Below are 14,024 nucleotides of genomic sequence, written 5' to 3' on the forward strand. Positions count from 1 at the left end.
TTTAACACTGTCCATTTTCTCCCTATCTCTACCCAGCGTTCCCTCATCAGCTACAAATCCAAGATGGTGATGCGCTCCATCCCGGAGCTTCTCAACGACTCGTCCAACCACATCTCCATCGCTGTGGCCCGTCACCTCAAAGAGGGCTCGCCCCCCCCCTCCTCATCCTCCGACTCGGACGAAGATGTGGACGAACTCCCCTTCATCCCCATGCCCCTGTCTATGGTGTTCTCCGGCTCCAGGGTCTCCCTCAACGAGATACCAGGGGAAGAGGACATCACAGGACCGCCTTCCAGGTCCAATGGGATGGTGGAAGGGGCAGGGTTAACCCGGCACAGGGAACAGCCCATAGAGGAGGTGGTGTCCAAAACGGAGGCCAAGGAATTAGGAGGAAGCATAGGAACGAGAAAAAGGGTAACAACTGAGGAAGATGGTGGGTCTTCGGACGAGGAGAAGACTGCGGTGAAGACGAAGAGAGTCCCCCTGAAGAAGGGTTCCAGTGTGGAGGAGGATGACACGCAGACGAAGTCCAGGAGAGCGACGATGAGGAGAGGCAGTTCAGCTGACTCGGCCTTGCTTCTCCACATCGAGCCAGAGGAGGGGGCTGTGGAGGAGGGCAAGGAAGACAGCGGCCAAAAATGCCTCAAAAAGGCTATTTCCATGGAGCTACCCAATCGGAGCCCCAGCCCTGGGGCAGCTAAGATGAGCCAGGAGGACTATGCCCTCAAACTGGAGCTGATGAGACAGAGGCTGCTGAGGGGAGGCAACAGCAAAAGCGGCCTGCGAGGTCCCCTGCTGGAGACCCTGGGAATGGACGACGAGAGGCGAACCTCGTCCCTGGACCGAAGCTTGAGGAGATCCAGGGTGGGGGCGCCAGAGCGGTCGCTGGCCAGAGCAGCCTCTACCGAAAGCGCAATGGAGGACACACTCAAAACCAAAATGCTCCAGAAGAGTTCCTCTTTCAGTCAGGGAGACTCGGAGCCCATGCCCCTGCACCGGCGGTTCGGAGCCCCTTTAGAGATCCCCACTAGCACATCTAGCCAGAGCGGAGCAGAGAGGAGTGACAGTGCTAAAAGGACCCAAAGCATTGAAAGGAACGCAGAAGTCCTCCAAGAGGCCAATTCCATATCAGCAATTACGGAGCAGACCAGGCTGGAGTCCAGACCTTACTCTCGTGGGCCCTCTCCTGGGCCCTCTTCTGGGCCCTCTTCCTCCATACAGCCCACCTCAGTCACAGAGGACCAAGGAGCGAGGGAAGAGAAAGAACCAGAGGAGAAGAAGAAGAGCAAGTCTGAGGAGACCTCTGAAAGAGATGAAGAGATGGACAGAAGGACCAAAGCACAGGAGAGGGTTGACAGACACGACTCGAAGAGGGAGCTTTCCCAGGGCAGGTCTCCTACTGTGTTAGCTCCTGTGATCGTCATAGAGGAGGAGGACACTGAGGAAGATGAACAGAAAGAAAAGCAGGAGATAGAGTTAAAGAAAGAAGAGGTAAAAGCAAAAGGTGGCGATTCTCCAGGGGTTCCGCCTAAAGAAAAAACGTCTGCGTACGCCAACGTGATGCAAACCATTGTAGTACCATCTGGGAAATCTGACAGCAGCCGGAGATCTCAATCTACACCTAGCCCCACATTGCCTGAACACCCTGCCGTCTTCGCCAAGGTGGCCACCGAACGCCCAACCAGCCCAACCATCTCGAATAGCTCGTCTACGGTCCCAGACCGCCCCACCACCCCACGCCAACCTACCACACCACTGAGAACAGATATCAAGGACATCGACTCAGAAGAAGTCTTTGAATCCAGGTTCAAGAAGCGTGAGTCATCCCTGACCCGTGGGCTCCGGAGACTGACCAGGACCAAATCAGAAGAGAAGTCCCCGATCCTTCCCCGTAAGGCAGGCGAGGGGGAGGAGGTATACCGGCCGGGGCGTCTGGGGGCGCCGCTGGAGATGGTGCCCCAAGGATTGCAGGAGAAGTCCAAGTCCGTCCAGGACTTGAGGGAGGTGGAGAGAGACACAGGGTCCCTGGGCATCATTGGACGGTTGTCCATGCGCACGAAGAGGACCCCGTCCATAGATAAAAAGGAGGAGAAGTCAAAGGAGGATGAGCCTGCGGCCAGTAAGCGCAGGGTGTCCTGGGCCATAGGCCGCAGTAAGAGTCTGGACACGACACAGCTGGACAATATAGAGGCTCGGAGAGAGCAGGAGGCAAGAGAACGCAAAAAGATGGAGGAGTCGTCTGTCTTCGCCATGCGGCGGAAGTTCGAGAACAAAGTAGCGGGCATCTCAGCCAGTTTGAGGAGCAAGTCAGAGGAAAGGAAGGAGGAGAAAGAGGCCAAGCGACGTGTGGAGGAAGAGAAAAGTCGGAAAGATGCAGAAGAAAATTATCTTAAGAAGGTTAGCGATTCCCCCGTCTTGGCGATGAGGAAGAAGTTTGAGAACAAGGTGGCCGGAATATCTGGGAAAGTTCGAAGCCAGTCAGAGGAAAGGAAAGAGACGGCGGAGGGAAAGAAAACTCCACTGTTTTCCCATCATCGACATTCCCAGTCTGAGGGAAGAGGTCTCAAAGAGATGGGGATCCCAGAGAATCAGCTAGCCAAACAGACAAACAAAGAATCCAAAGCGTCCAAGGAATCCATTGGGTCTGCGTCAAGCCTTCATTCCGAAAAGTCAAAAAGTCAAAAGTCACTCAGTAAGTAGCTGTTGTTGTATATATATACAGTGGGGAAAAAAAGTATTTAGTCAGCCACCAATTGTGCAAGTTCTCCCACTTAAAAAGATGAGAGAGGCCTGTAATTTTCATCATAGGTATACGTCAACTATGACAGACAAAATGAGGAAAAAAAATCCAGAAAATCACATTGTAGGATTTTTAATGAATTTATTGGCATATGATGGTGGAAAATAAGTATTTGGTCAATAACAAAAGTTTCTCAATACTTTGTTATATACCCTTTGTTGGCAATGACACAGGTCAAACGTTTTCTGTAAGTCTTCACAAGGTTTTCACACACTGTTGCTGGTATTTTGGCCCATTCCTCCATGCAGATCTCCTCTAGAGCAGTGATGTTTTGGGGCTGTCGCTGGGCAACACAGACTTTCAACTCCCTACAAAGATTTTCTATGGGGTTGAGATCTGGAGACTGGCTAGGCCACTCCAGGACCTTGAAATGCTTCTTACGAAGCCACTCCTTCGTTGCCCGGGCGGTGTGTTTGGGATCATTGTCATGCTGAAAGACCCAGCCACGTTTCATCTTCAATGCCCTTGCTGATGGAAGGAGGGTTTCACTCAAAATCTCACGATACATGGCCCCATTCATTCTTTCCTTTACACGGATCAGTCGTCCTGGTCCCTTTGCAGAAAAACAGCCCCAAAGCATGATGTTTCCAACCCCATGCTTCACAATAGGTATGGTGTTCTTTGGATGCAACTCAGCATTCTTTGTCCTCCAAACATGACGAGTTGAGTTTTTACCAAAAAGTTATATTTTGGTTTCATCTGACCATATGACATTCTCCCAATCCTCTTCTGGATCATCCAAATGCACTTCAGACGGGCCTGGACATGTACTGGCTTAAGCAGGGGGACACGTCTCGCACTGCAGGATTTGAGTCCCTGGCGGCGTAGTGTGTTACTGATGGTTGGCTTTGTTACTTTGGTCCCAGCTCTCTGCAGGTCATTCACTAGGTCCCCCCGTGTGGTTCTGGGATTTTTTACCACAAGCTTAGTGGTTAAGAGCGTTGGGCCAGTAACCGAAAGGTCGCTGGTTCTAATCCCCGAGCCGACTAGGTGAAAAATCTGTCGATGTGCCCTTGAGCAAGGCACTTAACCCTAATTGCTCTTGTAAGTCGCTCTGGATAAGAGCGTCTGCTAAATGACCAATTATTATTATTATTATTATTATAAAGTGCTTATACAGAAATCCATCCTAAAACCCCAGACAGCAAGCAATGCAGATGTTGAAGCATGATGGCTAGGAACAACTCCCTAGAAAGGCTGCAACCTAGGAAGAAACCTAGAGAGGAACCAGACTCTGGGGGGTGACCAGTCCTCTTATGGCTGTGCATAGGACAACCCTTTTTGGTTCCAACTCTCGGGAAAGGGTTCCATCTGGAACCCAATAGGGTTCTACCTGGAACCAAAAGGGTTCTTCAAAGGCTTCTCCTATGGGGACAGCCGAAGAACCCTTTTAGGTTCTAGATAGAAACTTGTTTTCTAAGTTTAAGAGTACATGGCCACTAAGGCCAGATCATTCTTCAAGATGTTGAAACGTTCATAGATCACCAGCAGGGTCAAATAATAATCACAGTGGTTATAGAGTGTGCAACAGGTCAGCACCTCAGGAGTAAATGTCAGTGGGGGGGGTTGAAATAGCAGGTCCGGGGAACAGGTCAGGGTTCCATAGCCGCAGGCAGAACAGCAGAAACTGGATCAGTAGCACAACCAGGTGGACTGGGGACGGGGACAGCCAGGAGTCATCAGGCCAGGTAGTCCTGAGGCATGGTCCTAGGGCTCAGGTCCTCCGGGAGGGGCGAGAGAGAGAGAGAGATGGGAGAATTCGAGGGAGCACACCTTAGATCACAGGGCACCAGATAAGACAGGAAAATTACACCAGATAAGACAGACTGACACTAGCCCCCCCGGCACATAGACTATTGCAGCATAGATAATGGGGATTTTAACTCACCTCCTCAGGTTCGTCTGTCTCAGCTGTTTGCCATTATGTCTTGTCCTCCACAGCTCCAGAGACTGACCGGCGGTCGCGGTGGGACAGGTGGGGTCTGGGCAGGAGCAGGAAGGACAAGACCCCCTCTCAGACTGACCTCCCCTCAGCCAAAGATGAGGGGCCATCAGGCAGCCTGCAGTACTCCCGCACTTCCTCTAGTACTGTCTGCTAAATTCGGCAGTCAGTTGCCTTTATGTTGAATGTGCCTACAGAGTTGGAGTTTGACAATGAAATAGAATAGCTGCACACTGCTTTTACGTACTCTGTTTATTCTCAGTGTTCATTATTATTATTAAGCCACACCCTTGTGTTTTCCCAGACTTCCCTCCTGTGTTCCACATCAAGCTGAGGGACCACGTCTTATTGGAGGGTGACCCTGTCACTCTTAGCTGCCTCCCGGCTGGCAGCCCCCAGCCACAAATCACCTGGACTAAAGGTAAGAAGTCATAGAGCTGACAGACATAACACTCTTTGGAACAGCGCTGTCTAATAAAGCATTACTGTAGGAGCTGCTGCTGAAATGTCTGTAGTTGCTTGTGTAGGGATGTGTCATGTTATCATAACTCATCATAGCATGGTGCCCTGTGTGAGCACGACTTCCTAAACTTGTGTTTATGTTAGTGATTGCTCATTATTTCTCGAAAGTTTCTCATCGAATACTAGATAAACACCTTTTGAAATAGGACTATAAAATAAAACATTACTTTACAGGCTGCCACTGTAATTCTTTTGTTGCTTGGGTTTGCTTGTCCCCAGATAAGAGACCGCTGGAGATGGACGACAGGATGAACTTGATCTCCTGTCCAGACGGAAGGCAGCTCATTACGATCATGAAGACCAGCAGGAGGGACGCAGGGCTCTATGAGTGTGTGGCCAATAACCCATTAGCCAGCGTCACCAGCTCCTGCACACTGTCCCTGGCCTGTGAGTAACACGTTACCTACAAGAAAATGTTATTTTCAATGATTATCCTGTCATTTAGATTTGTGGAGAAACAGGAAAATACCCGTTTTTGAAGCCGTTATCTTCATGTGATATTCTAATATCCTGGACCTGTAAAATCTGTTGGATTCGCATTGCTTACACAACCTTTAGTGTAAACATGGCATTTACACTGAATCGAGAAAGGGGTATTTGCCCTTCATTCTAAGCAAAAACATGTATTATTCATCTTTACGATGTGATGAACCTTGAAAGGTTTTAGGTAATAGGATTTGTATTCGAGTGTGAATGCAATGCATATTAATGGCATGGGCATAAATATTAATGTAGTATACGGCTGATTAAACTAATGGCTTTTTGCCTTGAATTTACAACCTCTTTATAATCATTCCAAGAGGAGAGTGCTGCTTATTACAAATGAAAAGATGTCATTCGCAGGTTGTAATCTGATGTGTCAGAATCAAATAATCAACTGTCACTCACAGTCCATCTAGCTACTACAGATTCCGGATCTTAATTTGATCCAGTTTCTCACTGCAGTAAAATAATCCTGCAGCAACAGGAAATGTGAATTATTATGTGAATTATAATTAATTGTAAAAAATTGTAGGGGTTGATAAATTTTTCGTTAAGACAAAAAAAGTCTTGACATTTTAAAGTGTAAATTTTAAACATTAGAAGCCTTTTTTTAAATTCCTGCAACAGCAGGATGATCAAATTAAGATTTGGCATCTGTAGGTTCTTGTCCAGACAACAGGCTATAAATAACAATATCAATAAAAATGTCAAATACCCTTCAGCAAAACGACAGAACAAGGTGGCTTTCCAGACACTTGATGGCCTCTCGCTCTTTTTCAGGTGTCAGACTCAACGTGCTACATTTCAGTTAGATTTTCACAGCTTCAAATTGAATTGCTCTGGCAACACTGTCTGGGCGTCTGCATTACTAATCCCGTCTGCTGATGCTATCTGTCTCCATTTATCATCAATCTGTTGGGTGAGAGATTCCCCAGACTGCTCATCTTGTCTGAGGCCTTGGCTAGATCAGTCTCAGCTGTAGGCCTCCTTCATTAAAATGCATCATGATATCAGGGTGAAAAGCTTCTAGTGTTGTGTATGGTTTGAGTTAAGAAAATTATCAAACCCATCTCTGTGTTTCTCCTCTTTCCATCTACTCTCTCCATCCTCCCCCTCTGTGACACCCCACCCCATCAAAACACTCCCCTTCCCCAAACCTCCCCCTCTGTGACACCCCACCCCATCAAAATATGTGACAATACATATTTTTTTTATTCAAACCTCCCCCTCCACCATACCCAACATCTCCCTCTAACCTCCTATCACTCCTAAACCTTCATCACCCCTCCACCCCAACTTAATTTCCCCTCCACCCCACCTTCATCTCCCCTCCACCCCAACTTCATCTCCCCTCCACCCCACCTTCATCTCCCCTCCCCTCCACCCCACCTTCATCTCCCCTCCACCCCAACTTCATCTCCCCTCCACCCTTATCTTCATCTCCCCTCCACCCCAACTTCATCTCCCCTCCACCCTTACCTTCATCTCCCCTCCACCCCACCTTAATTTCCTCTCCACACCACCTTCATCTCCCCTCCACCCCACCTTCATCTCCCCTCCACCCCAACTTCATCTCCTCTCCACTCCCCTTCATCTCCCCTCCACCCACATCATCTCCCCTCTACCCCCCCTTCATCTCCCCTCCACCCCACTTTCATCTCCCCTCTACCCCATTTTCATCTCCCTCTACCCCTTCTTCATCTCCCCTCCACCCTCCCTTCATCTCCCCTCCCCTCCACCCCAACTTCATCTCCCCTCCCCTCCCCTCCACCCCACCTTCATCTCCCCTCTACCCCATTTTCATCTCCCCTCTACCCCTTCTTCATCTCCCCTCCACCCCCTCTTCATCTCCCCTCCACCCCACCTTCATCTCCCCTCCACCCCACCTTCATCTCCCCTCTACCCCATTTTCATCTCCCCTCTACCATATCTTCATCTCCCCTCTACCCCTTCTTCATCTCCCCTCTACCATATCTTCATCTCCCCTCTACCCCACCTTCATCTCCCCTCCCCTCCACCCCCACCCTCCTCCCCCTGTCACCCCCTCCAGGTGTCCCCAAAAGGCCAGGCACGCCGGAGGTTCCCCAGACATACAACAACACAGCCCTGGTGCTATGGAAACCAGCCGACACCAAGCCCCCCTGTAGCTACTCTCTAGAGAGGAAGACAGAAGGTGGGTTGACATTCATCTCCTTGCCTGGAGTCCAAACTGATGTGCTCTGTGTCACGATTGACACTGAGAATATCCATCTGGATTCCAGGCTAGTCATCTCTATAAACTCAAGCCGAATATTAATATTTTGTTTATTTTACAGCCCGCTTCACCCAGATGTATTATCCTTATTGACGGTTGGATAGGAAACACCTTTGGCTGTCACTTTAAACAGTGACGTAGGCTACTGTGCAGTGAATAACTCAAACACTGGGCAAATAGTCACAGTACAAACTGGCCATATAGACCACAATTGGGCCCTATTTCATCACGCTTTATAAGTCATTATGGTCTCATAATACGGTGAATCATTGTAGAGCCTAGATCATTAGGATTGTATCAAAGTGTGAACAACATGAATGTTAATATGATTTCAGGAATGATTGAATTCGATGGCTTCATGCCTTGTATTACCACACAGTTACTGCCAGGCTCGGGTTTGGATGATTGTTTTTCTCTGTGTTTGTTCATTGGATTGTGCCTCACTATATCCTCATTACCATGCGGATGTCCTTCGGTTATTCCTCTGTATCAGTTGTGACTATGACAGATCATTATGGCTCCACATCACCTTCGTGTACAACTGATATTACAAAATTACAAACAAACCGCCTACATAACCTTCATCCGTTCTGTCATCAACATTAAACACTATCGCCACCTTGTGTGAATTAGAAGTACTGCAACAAATGACAGTGGTGTGTAAAGTCTAAGTGATGCATATCATTTTGTGAATACGATTGAGGGGTATTTGACCATATTGATATAACATAACCCAATTGGCACTCATATAAATTAAGCATGATTTTCTTTCTCCTTTCAGGTGATGCAAACTGGCTGATCATAGCGACCGGTGTAGCTGACTGTTACTACAACGTCACAGACCTGCCACCGGGGGGCACCTTTAGGTTCAGAGTGGCCTGCGTCAACAAGGCTGGACAGGGACCTTACAGCAACATATCGGACAAAGTCAGCCTGAACTCAACAGGTGCTGAAACACACCTTTTGGACAGGGGGTTAAAATTCAGTAAATTGTGTTAAATTGGGTCAAAAGAGGTGGTAAAGAAAGTTCTGCTGTTTTTTGTGTATTGTTGCATATTTGTTTCACAAAATGGTTGTGATAATATGATATTGAAGAGAGATTTGTTTGCTTTGCAGTAGGCGTATCCTCTCCTGCGGTGGCCATTGTGAAGACCATCCCCTCACCTCCCTTCCACCCTGCCCCATCGGCTACCACCTTAGTGACTGTTATCCCAAAGGTCAAACCAGTAGTAACGCAACCTCCCAGTAAAACTGTGTCCACTGTCTCTCCCTCTTCACCCTCCCTTACACAGACCTCTCTAACCTTCCCTGCACCCTTCCCTGCTCCCACCGCAGCTCTCTCTCCCTCTACACATTCGGCCCCCTCCAGCCCTGCCACCACAACCCCTCCAACTGAACCCCTGACAGTCACCCCTGCCACCCCTCCAACTCTCCCCTCCCTGCCTGTAGTCAAAACCCCTCCCTTCGTCCTCCCCAAACCCCAGAGTCCTGTCAACGTGGTCCCCCCCATGACCCAGACCCTGCCCATCTCGCCCCCTCCCCCTCTTGTCACCCCTCCTTCCACCCCCACCAAGCCCGTCATGGCATCCGTTCCTTCCTACTCCCCTGCCGCCACTGCCCGTGTGGTCCCCACCCCCCTCCCGGCCCCCTCCTTCTCCCCCCAAGTGCTCCAGGTCAGCAGTCTGAGCCCCATAGGGGAGGGGACGGGTACCCCTGTTCGAGGGACCCCCACGGGCCGCACCACACCCAAGCCGGGTGAGACCGCTCTACGACAGGGAGTCCCACAGAAGCCCTACACCTTCCTGGATGAGAAAGCCAGGTGACTGAGACGTTAGAGATGTGCTCAATATTTCTACAGCTACAGTAGTACATTATTACACTACACAGTATTGCTGTTGCTACTGCTGGTACTACTTATAGGGTTATTCTAGGTCAGGGAAACTGGCTTCATGTTTAACCACACATTATTTGGTAACTAAACTACCGTATTATCTCTCTCTGGACAGAGGGCGGTTCGGTGTGGTCCGGGAGTGTCGGGAGAACGCCACAGGATACATCTTCATGGCTAAGATCGTTCCGTACGACCAGGAGACTAAGAAGTCCATCCTGCAGGAGTATGAGATCCTCAAGTCTCTCCACAATGACAAGGTCATGACCCTCCATGAGGCCTACGTCACCCCACGTTACCTGGTACTGGTGGCTGAGTACTGCACTGGCAAGGAGCTGCTGCACAGCCTTATAGACAGGTGTGTGGAGCATGACGCTCACACACACACACACCCACACACACGTACACACACACACATACACACACAGAGTTGCACACTGCGCTCAGCTGTGCTCTACAATATATCTGTGGAATAAATCTATTTTAAACATTTCTGTTGTATGTTTTTCCTGCTAAGGTTCCGTTACTCGGAGGATGACGTGGTGTGCTACCTGGTCCAGATACTTCAGGGGTTGGAGTACCTCCACAACAGACGCATCCTCCATCTGGACATCAAGCCTGACAACGTCATGGTCACCAACCTCAACGTCGTCAAGATCGTAGACTTTGGCAGCGCTCAGAACTTCAACCCTCTCTCCCTCAAACAATACAACAGCAGCCTGGGCACACTGGAGTATATGTGTGAGTTGGTAACACTTTATTGAATTTACCACTGGTATTTGGAATTGGTATCCGCCAAGTACTTCTTGGGTAATAAGCTGTTATACTCACCTTGATCACTACTTTCCTCTGAACTCTCTCTCTCTCTGGTCTTTCTTTGCTGAAAAGCTCCGGAGATGGTGAAAGGTGATGTGGTCGGCCCTCCAGCTGACATCTGGAGCCTCGGGGTTCTAACCTACGTCATGTAAAGATACAACTTACTCATTTCATAGTTACTATTGTCATAAGTCTTAGAAGTTGTGTGATTTTTTCTTCTTCTGAACTCTCATTGTCTATGCCATTTTTTGTTCAGGCTTAGCGGTAGGCTTCCCTTTCAGGACAAAGACCCACACCAGACTGAGACCAAAATCCAGATGGCCAAGTTTGACCCGACCAAGCTCTACCCCAACGTGTCCCAAAGTGCCTCGATGTTCCTCAAGAAGATGCTGAGTAGCTATGCCTGGTGAGGGCTTCAAAGAGTAGCTACATCATTATCTTATTTGACAAACCAGCCCCAGTTAATAAAGTGTCTCAGAGTAGGAGTGATGATCGAGGATCAGTTTCGCCTTTTAGATCATAATGAATAAGATTACATGGAAAGTGGGGTCATGATCCTAGATCGGTACTCCTACTTTGAGACGATTTATGAATACGGGCCCTGGACTCCTGTGTTCTGATCACTGATTGGACAATGTGTTTTATTGCCATGCAGGGCCCGTCCAAGCACCAAGGACTGTTTCACCCACGCATGGCTGCAGGACTCGTACCTGATGAAGTTGAGGAGACAGACACTCACCTTCACCACCACCAAGCTGAAGGAGTTCCTGGGGGAGCACCATCGACGTCGCACCGAGGTCGCCACCAAACACAGGGTCCTCCTGCGCTCCTACTCCAGCTCAGCTTCTCCAAACACATCCACCACACCAAACCTACCTAAGTGAAGGCCTATGACTTATGTCAGTGTTAACTAGAGGTAAGGGGGATGTGTGGTGCCCAACAGTGGGCTCCATGGTAGAGGGAGGACTCTGAGTCCTCATCCCCCACAGAGTGAGGCCATGCCTGGGTAAGGTATGGGAGTGGAGACTAGAGCCAAGAGCATTGCACCAGCCCACAGACTGCATGGAGTCTCATTCTACTGAGACCTAACAGAATGAATCTCAAGGGATGGTGAACCACTTGGACAGTTCATCAACTGAGATATGAATCCAGTTGTTGGATTGTTGGTCAGCACGGTTTCAAAATATTGAGTTATCGTTTGTTTTTTGACCTGGCACGATTTGTTTCTGTTTCAAGTCTAGTGTCTGCTAGTACTTCTCTGAGCTTGCTATCGCAATGTGGGTAAAACTTTTAAATATATAAAACAGGACATTTGGTTTGGAAAATTCAGTCAATAAAATTAACCTGGAACACACATTTTTGTCAGTTTGATTTTAGAGCACAGCCTTATTTCTGCGTCCTTATATTTGGTGGTGATTATGTGAATGTACCATCATTTATGCTGCTAATTTATGTTGCATTTATTTACACATTTCAAAAATGCAAAACCAAAAAGAAAAAAGTTTTTGTTCATGAAATTGTATGTGACCTGTTTACCTTTTTCATGTTAATTTATTTGCATGTGTGCTTTTTTTCCATCTTCTTTTGGGTGATTTTCTAAATACAATGAAAACAGTGCAAAAATATTGCTCACCATTGTAATTATACTGTTCATAGATACAGATAATGAACCTGTGGATATAGTAGAGTATCTTAGTAGTCAGTGGCGCAACCAGATGTCCTGTGGTTGATGCTGAAGCTAAACAATAGTGCGACTTCATTGTTGAAAACGGGCAGACTTTGATTATGTAGATTATATAGTCCTCTATTGGATGTCACACCTCATCAATGTCATCACTGCACCAATGGCTGGACTAGCCATCTACTGTTGATTGATCAGGTTGCTCTCAGCTTGTCCACCAGTCAGTTAGTGACTCAATTCTGCCTATAATGGGTCAATTGACAAACTTTATCATGTAAATGGTTTGTCCTCATGGCTTACTCACAGATTATGCGCAATGTGTGTTCTGTTAATTTATTGAACTATTCATATCATATGATTTTGGGGCACTTTTGTCCACCAGTAGGCTTACTGTACAAAATGGACATAGGTGCCATGAAGACAACATACAGAAAGTCATTTTTGGTATACAGAAACTCTTGTGTATTACTTTTGTTTTGTATGAATTTGGATGGTTGAAGATTTGTAAATGTTTTCATTTGCAGTGTTTATAATGTGGAAATGGTTTAAAATGTTTTTATGAAATAGTCTGTAATAAACTATTGATACAATTGCAAAACACACATTCTCATTATTCTTCCCTTTAAATTGAACTAAAGCGGTTGTTTCGACAGTGCATGCACTTGAACGACATTCCCTATCCTTTTCCCCTCGTCAGTCAGTTTCAAGGGTTCCCTAACTGGGCGTTCCTTTGCGAATATAAAAAGTTGTACAGAAGAGTACAGTAGTACTCTACTACTCTAAATTGTAAACATTCGCAAGGGGCGAATATAATTTCAAGTGTGCGAGAGAGGAGAATATAAATCACATTTATTTGCATGAAATATTAAATACTTTCTGTCAATCAAGCTACAAACGTAATCAAAAGTGTAGGCTATGACGAAGATGGAAGTCAGCGAGGAGGATTATTGCCGAGGTAGAAGTAGAATGCGGCGTAGTGTTTTAAAACTGTTAACAGCTTGTGGACAGCTTGTTCTCTGTCATTAAAATGTTTCAAGTTCCATTTTGAAAATTGATCTTTGTTTCCTTGTTACTTATGATGCGTTCATACACAAGTGGGAAGGTGGTAATTACCAGTTGTGAAGTCGTAAATACTAGTTGCGTGCGTTCAAGTTTCGAACTGGGAAATACCGCCAAAATATTGAGGTCATTAATTATGGCTTGTGATTGTTTTGGTATTTTTTGCCCATAAAAAGTCTGCCAGAGCTGCTTTCACTTTCTAAATAAAAAAAGATGAACAGAATCAATTTTGTATCAACAATTTGTATTTTGTTCTTACCATAAGTAACAACTACTGAAAATGCCGCCATGCTTGCTGTCTTTTTTGTTCACAAACTACGTCAGAGAGGGGTGCAAGTGGGAAACTCGGAGCACAGGGATGATAGACGAGTTTCCCACTAGTATTACCAGTTGGAGGGGCGTTAAATTTGATTCTCCCAGTCATATCCTGGTATTTACGAAATTACAAGATGTTATGAACTCAGAATTACAATAGGCCTGTAACTTGTGGTTCAAGGGACCGTCGTAGTCTGTCGAGTGCTCTTGCAAAAGTGGACTACCACGCTCGGTGCACAATCATACAGTTGTGTGCCACTTTAA

General features: G+C 47.2%; 1 protein-coding gene across 1 annotated transcript in view; it reads left to right on the forward strand.

Moving 5' to 3' along the window:
• spega (striated muscle enriched protein kinase a) overlaps positions 1–12,986 on the forward strand; it is a 34,504-nt gene extending 21,518 nt beyond the window's left edge. The window contains exons 28-39 of the mRNA XM_045222424.1: positions 37–2,692; positions 4,742–4,885; positions 5,047–5,163; positions 5,484–5,651; positions 7,798–7,920; positions 8,783–8,947; positions 9,118–9,820; positions 10,008–10,247; positions 10,407–10,630; positions 10,778–10,853; positions 10,962–11,111; positions 11,361–12,986. Coding sequence (XP_045078359.1) covers positions 37–2,692; positions 4,742–4,885; positions 5,047–5,163; positions 5,484–5,651; positions 7,798–7,920; positions 8,783–8,947; positions 9,118–9,820; positions 10,008–10,247; positions 10,407–10,630; positions 10,778–10,853; positions 10,962–11,111; positions 11,361–11,589 — 4,995 coding nt within the window. The 3' untranslated portion in view covers positions 11,590–12,986. The remainder of the gene's footprint in view (positions 1–36; positions 2,693–4,741; positions 4,886–5,046; positions 5,164–5,483; positions 5,652–7,797; positions 7,921–8,782; positions 8,948–9,117; positions 9,821–10,007; positions 10,248–10,406; positions 10,631–10,777; positions 10,854–10,961; positions 11,112–11,360) is intronic.
• The last annotated feature ends 1,038 nt before the right edge of the window (positions 12,987–14,024 follow it).

This window comes from Coregonus clupeaformis, chromosome 9 (genome assembly GCF_020615455.1).
Source record: "Coregonus clupeaformis isolate EN_2021a chromosome 9, ASM2061545v1, whole genome shotgun sequence".
Classification (NCBI taxonomy): domain Eukaryota; kingdom Metazoa; phylum Chordata; class Actinopteri; order Salmoniformes; family Salmonidae; genus Coregonus; species Coregonus clupeaformis.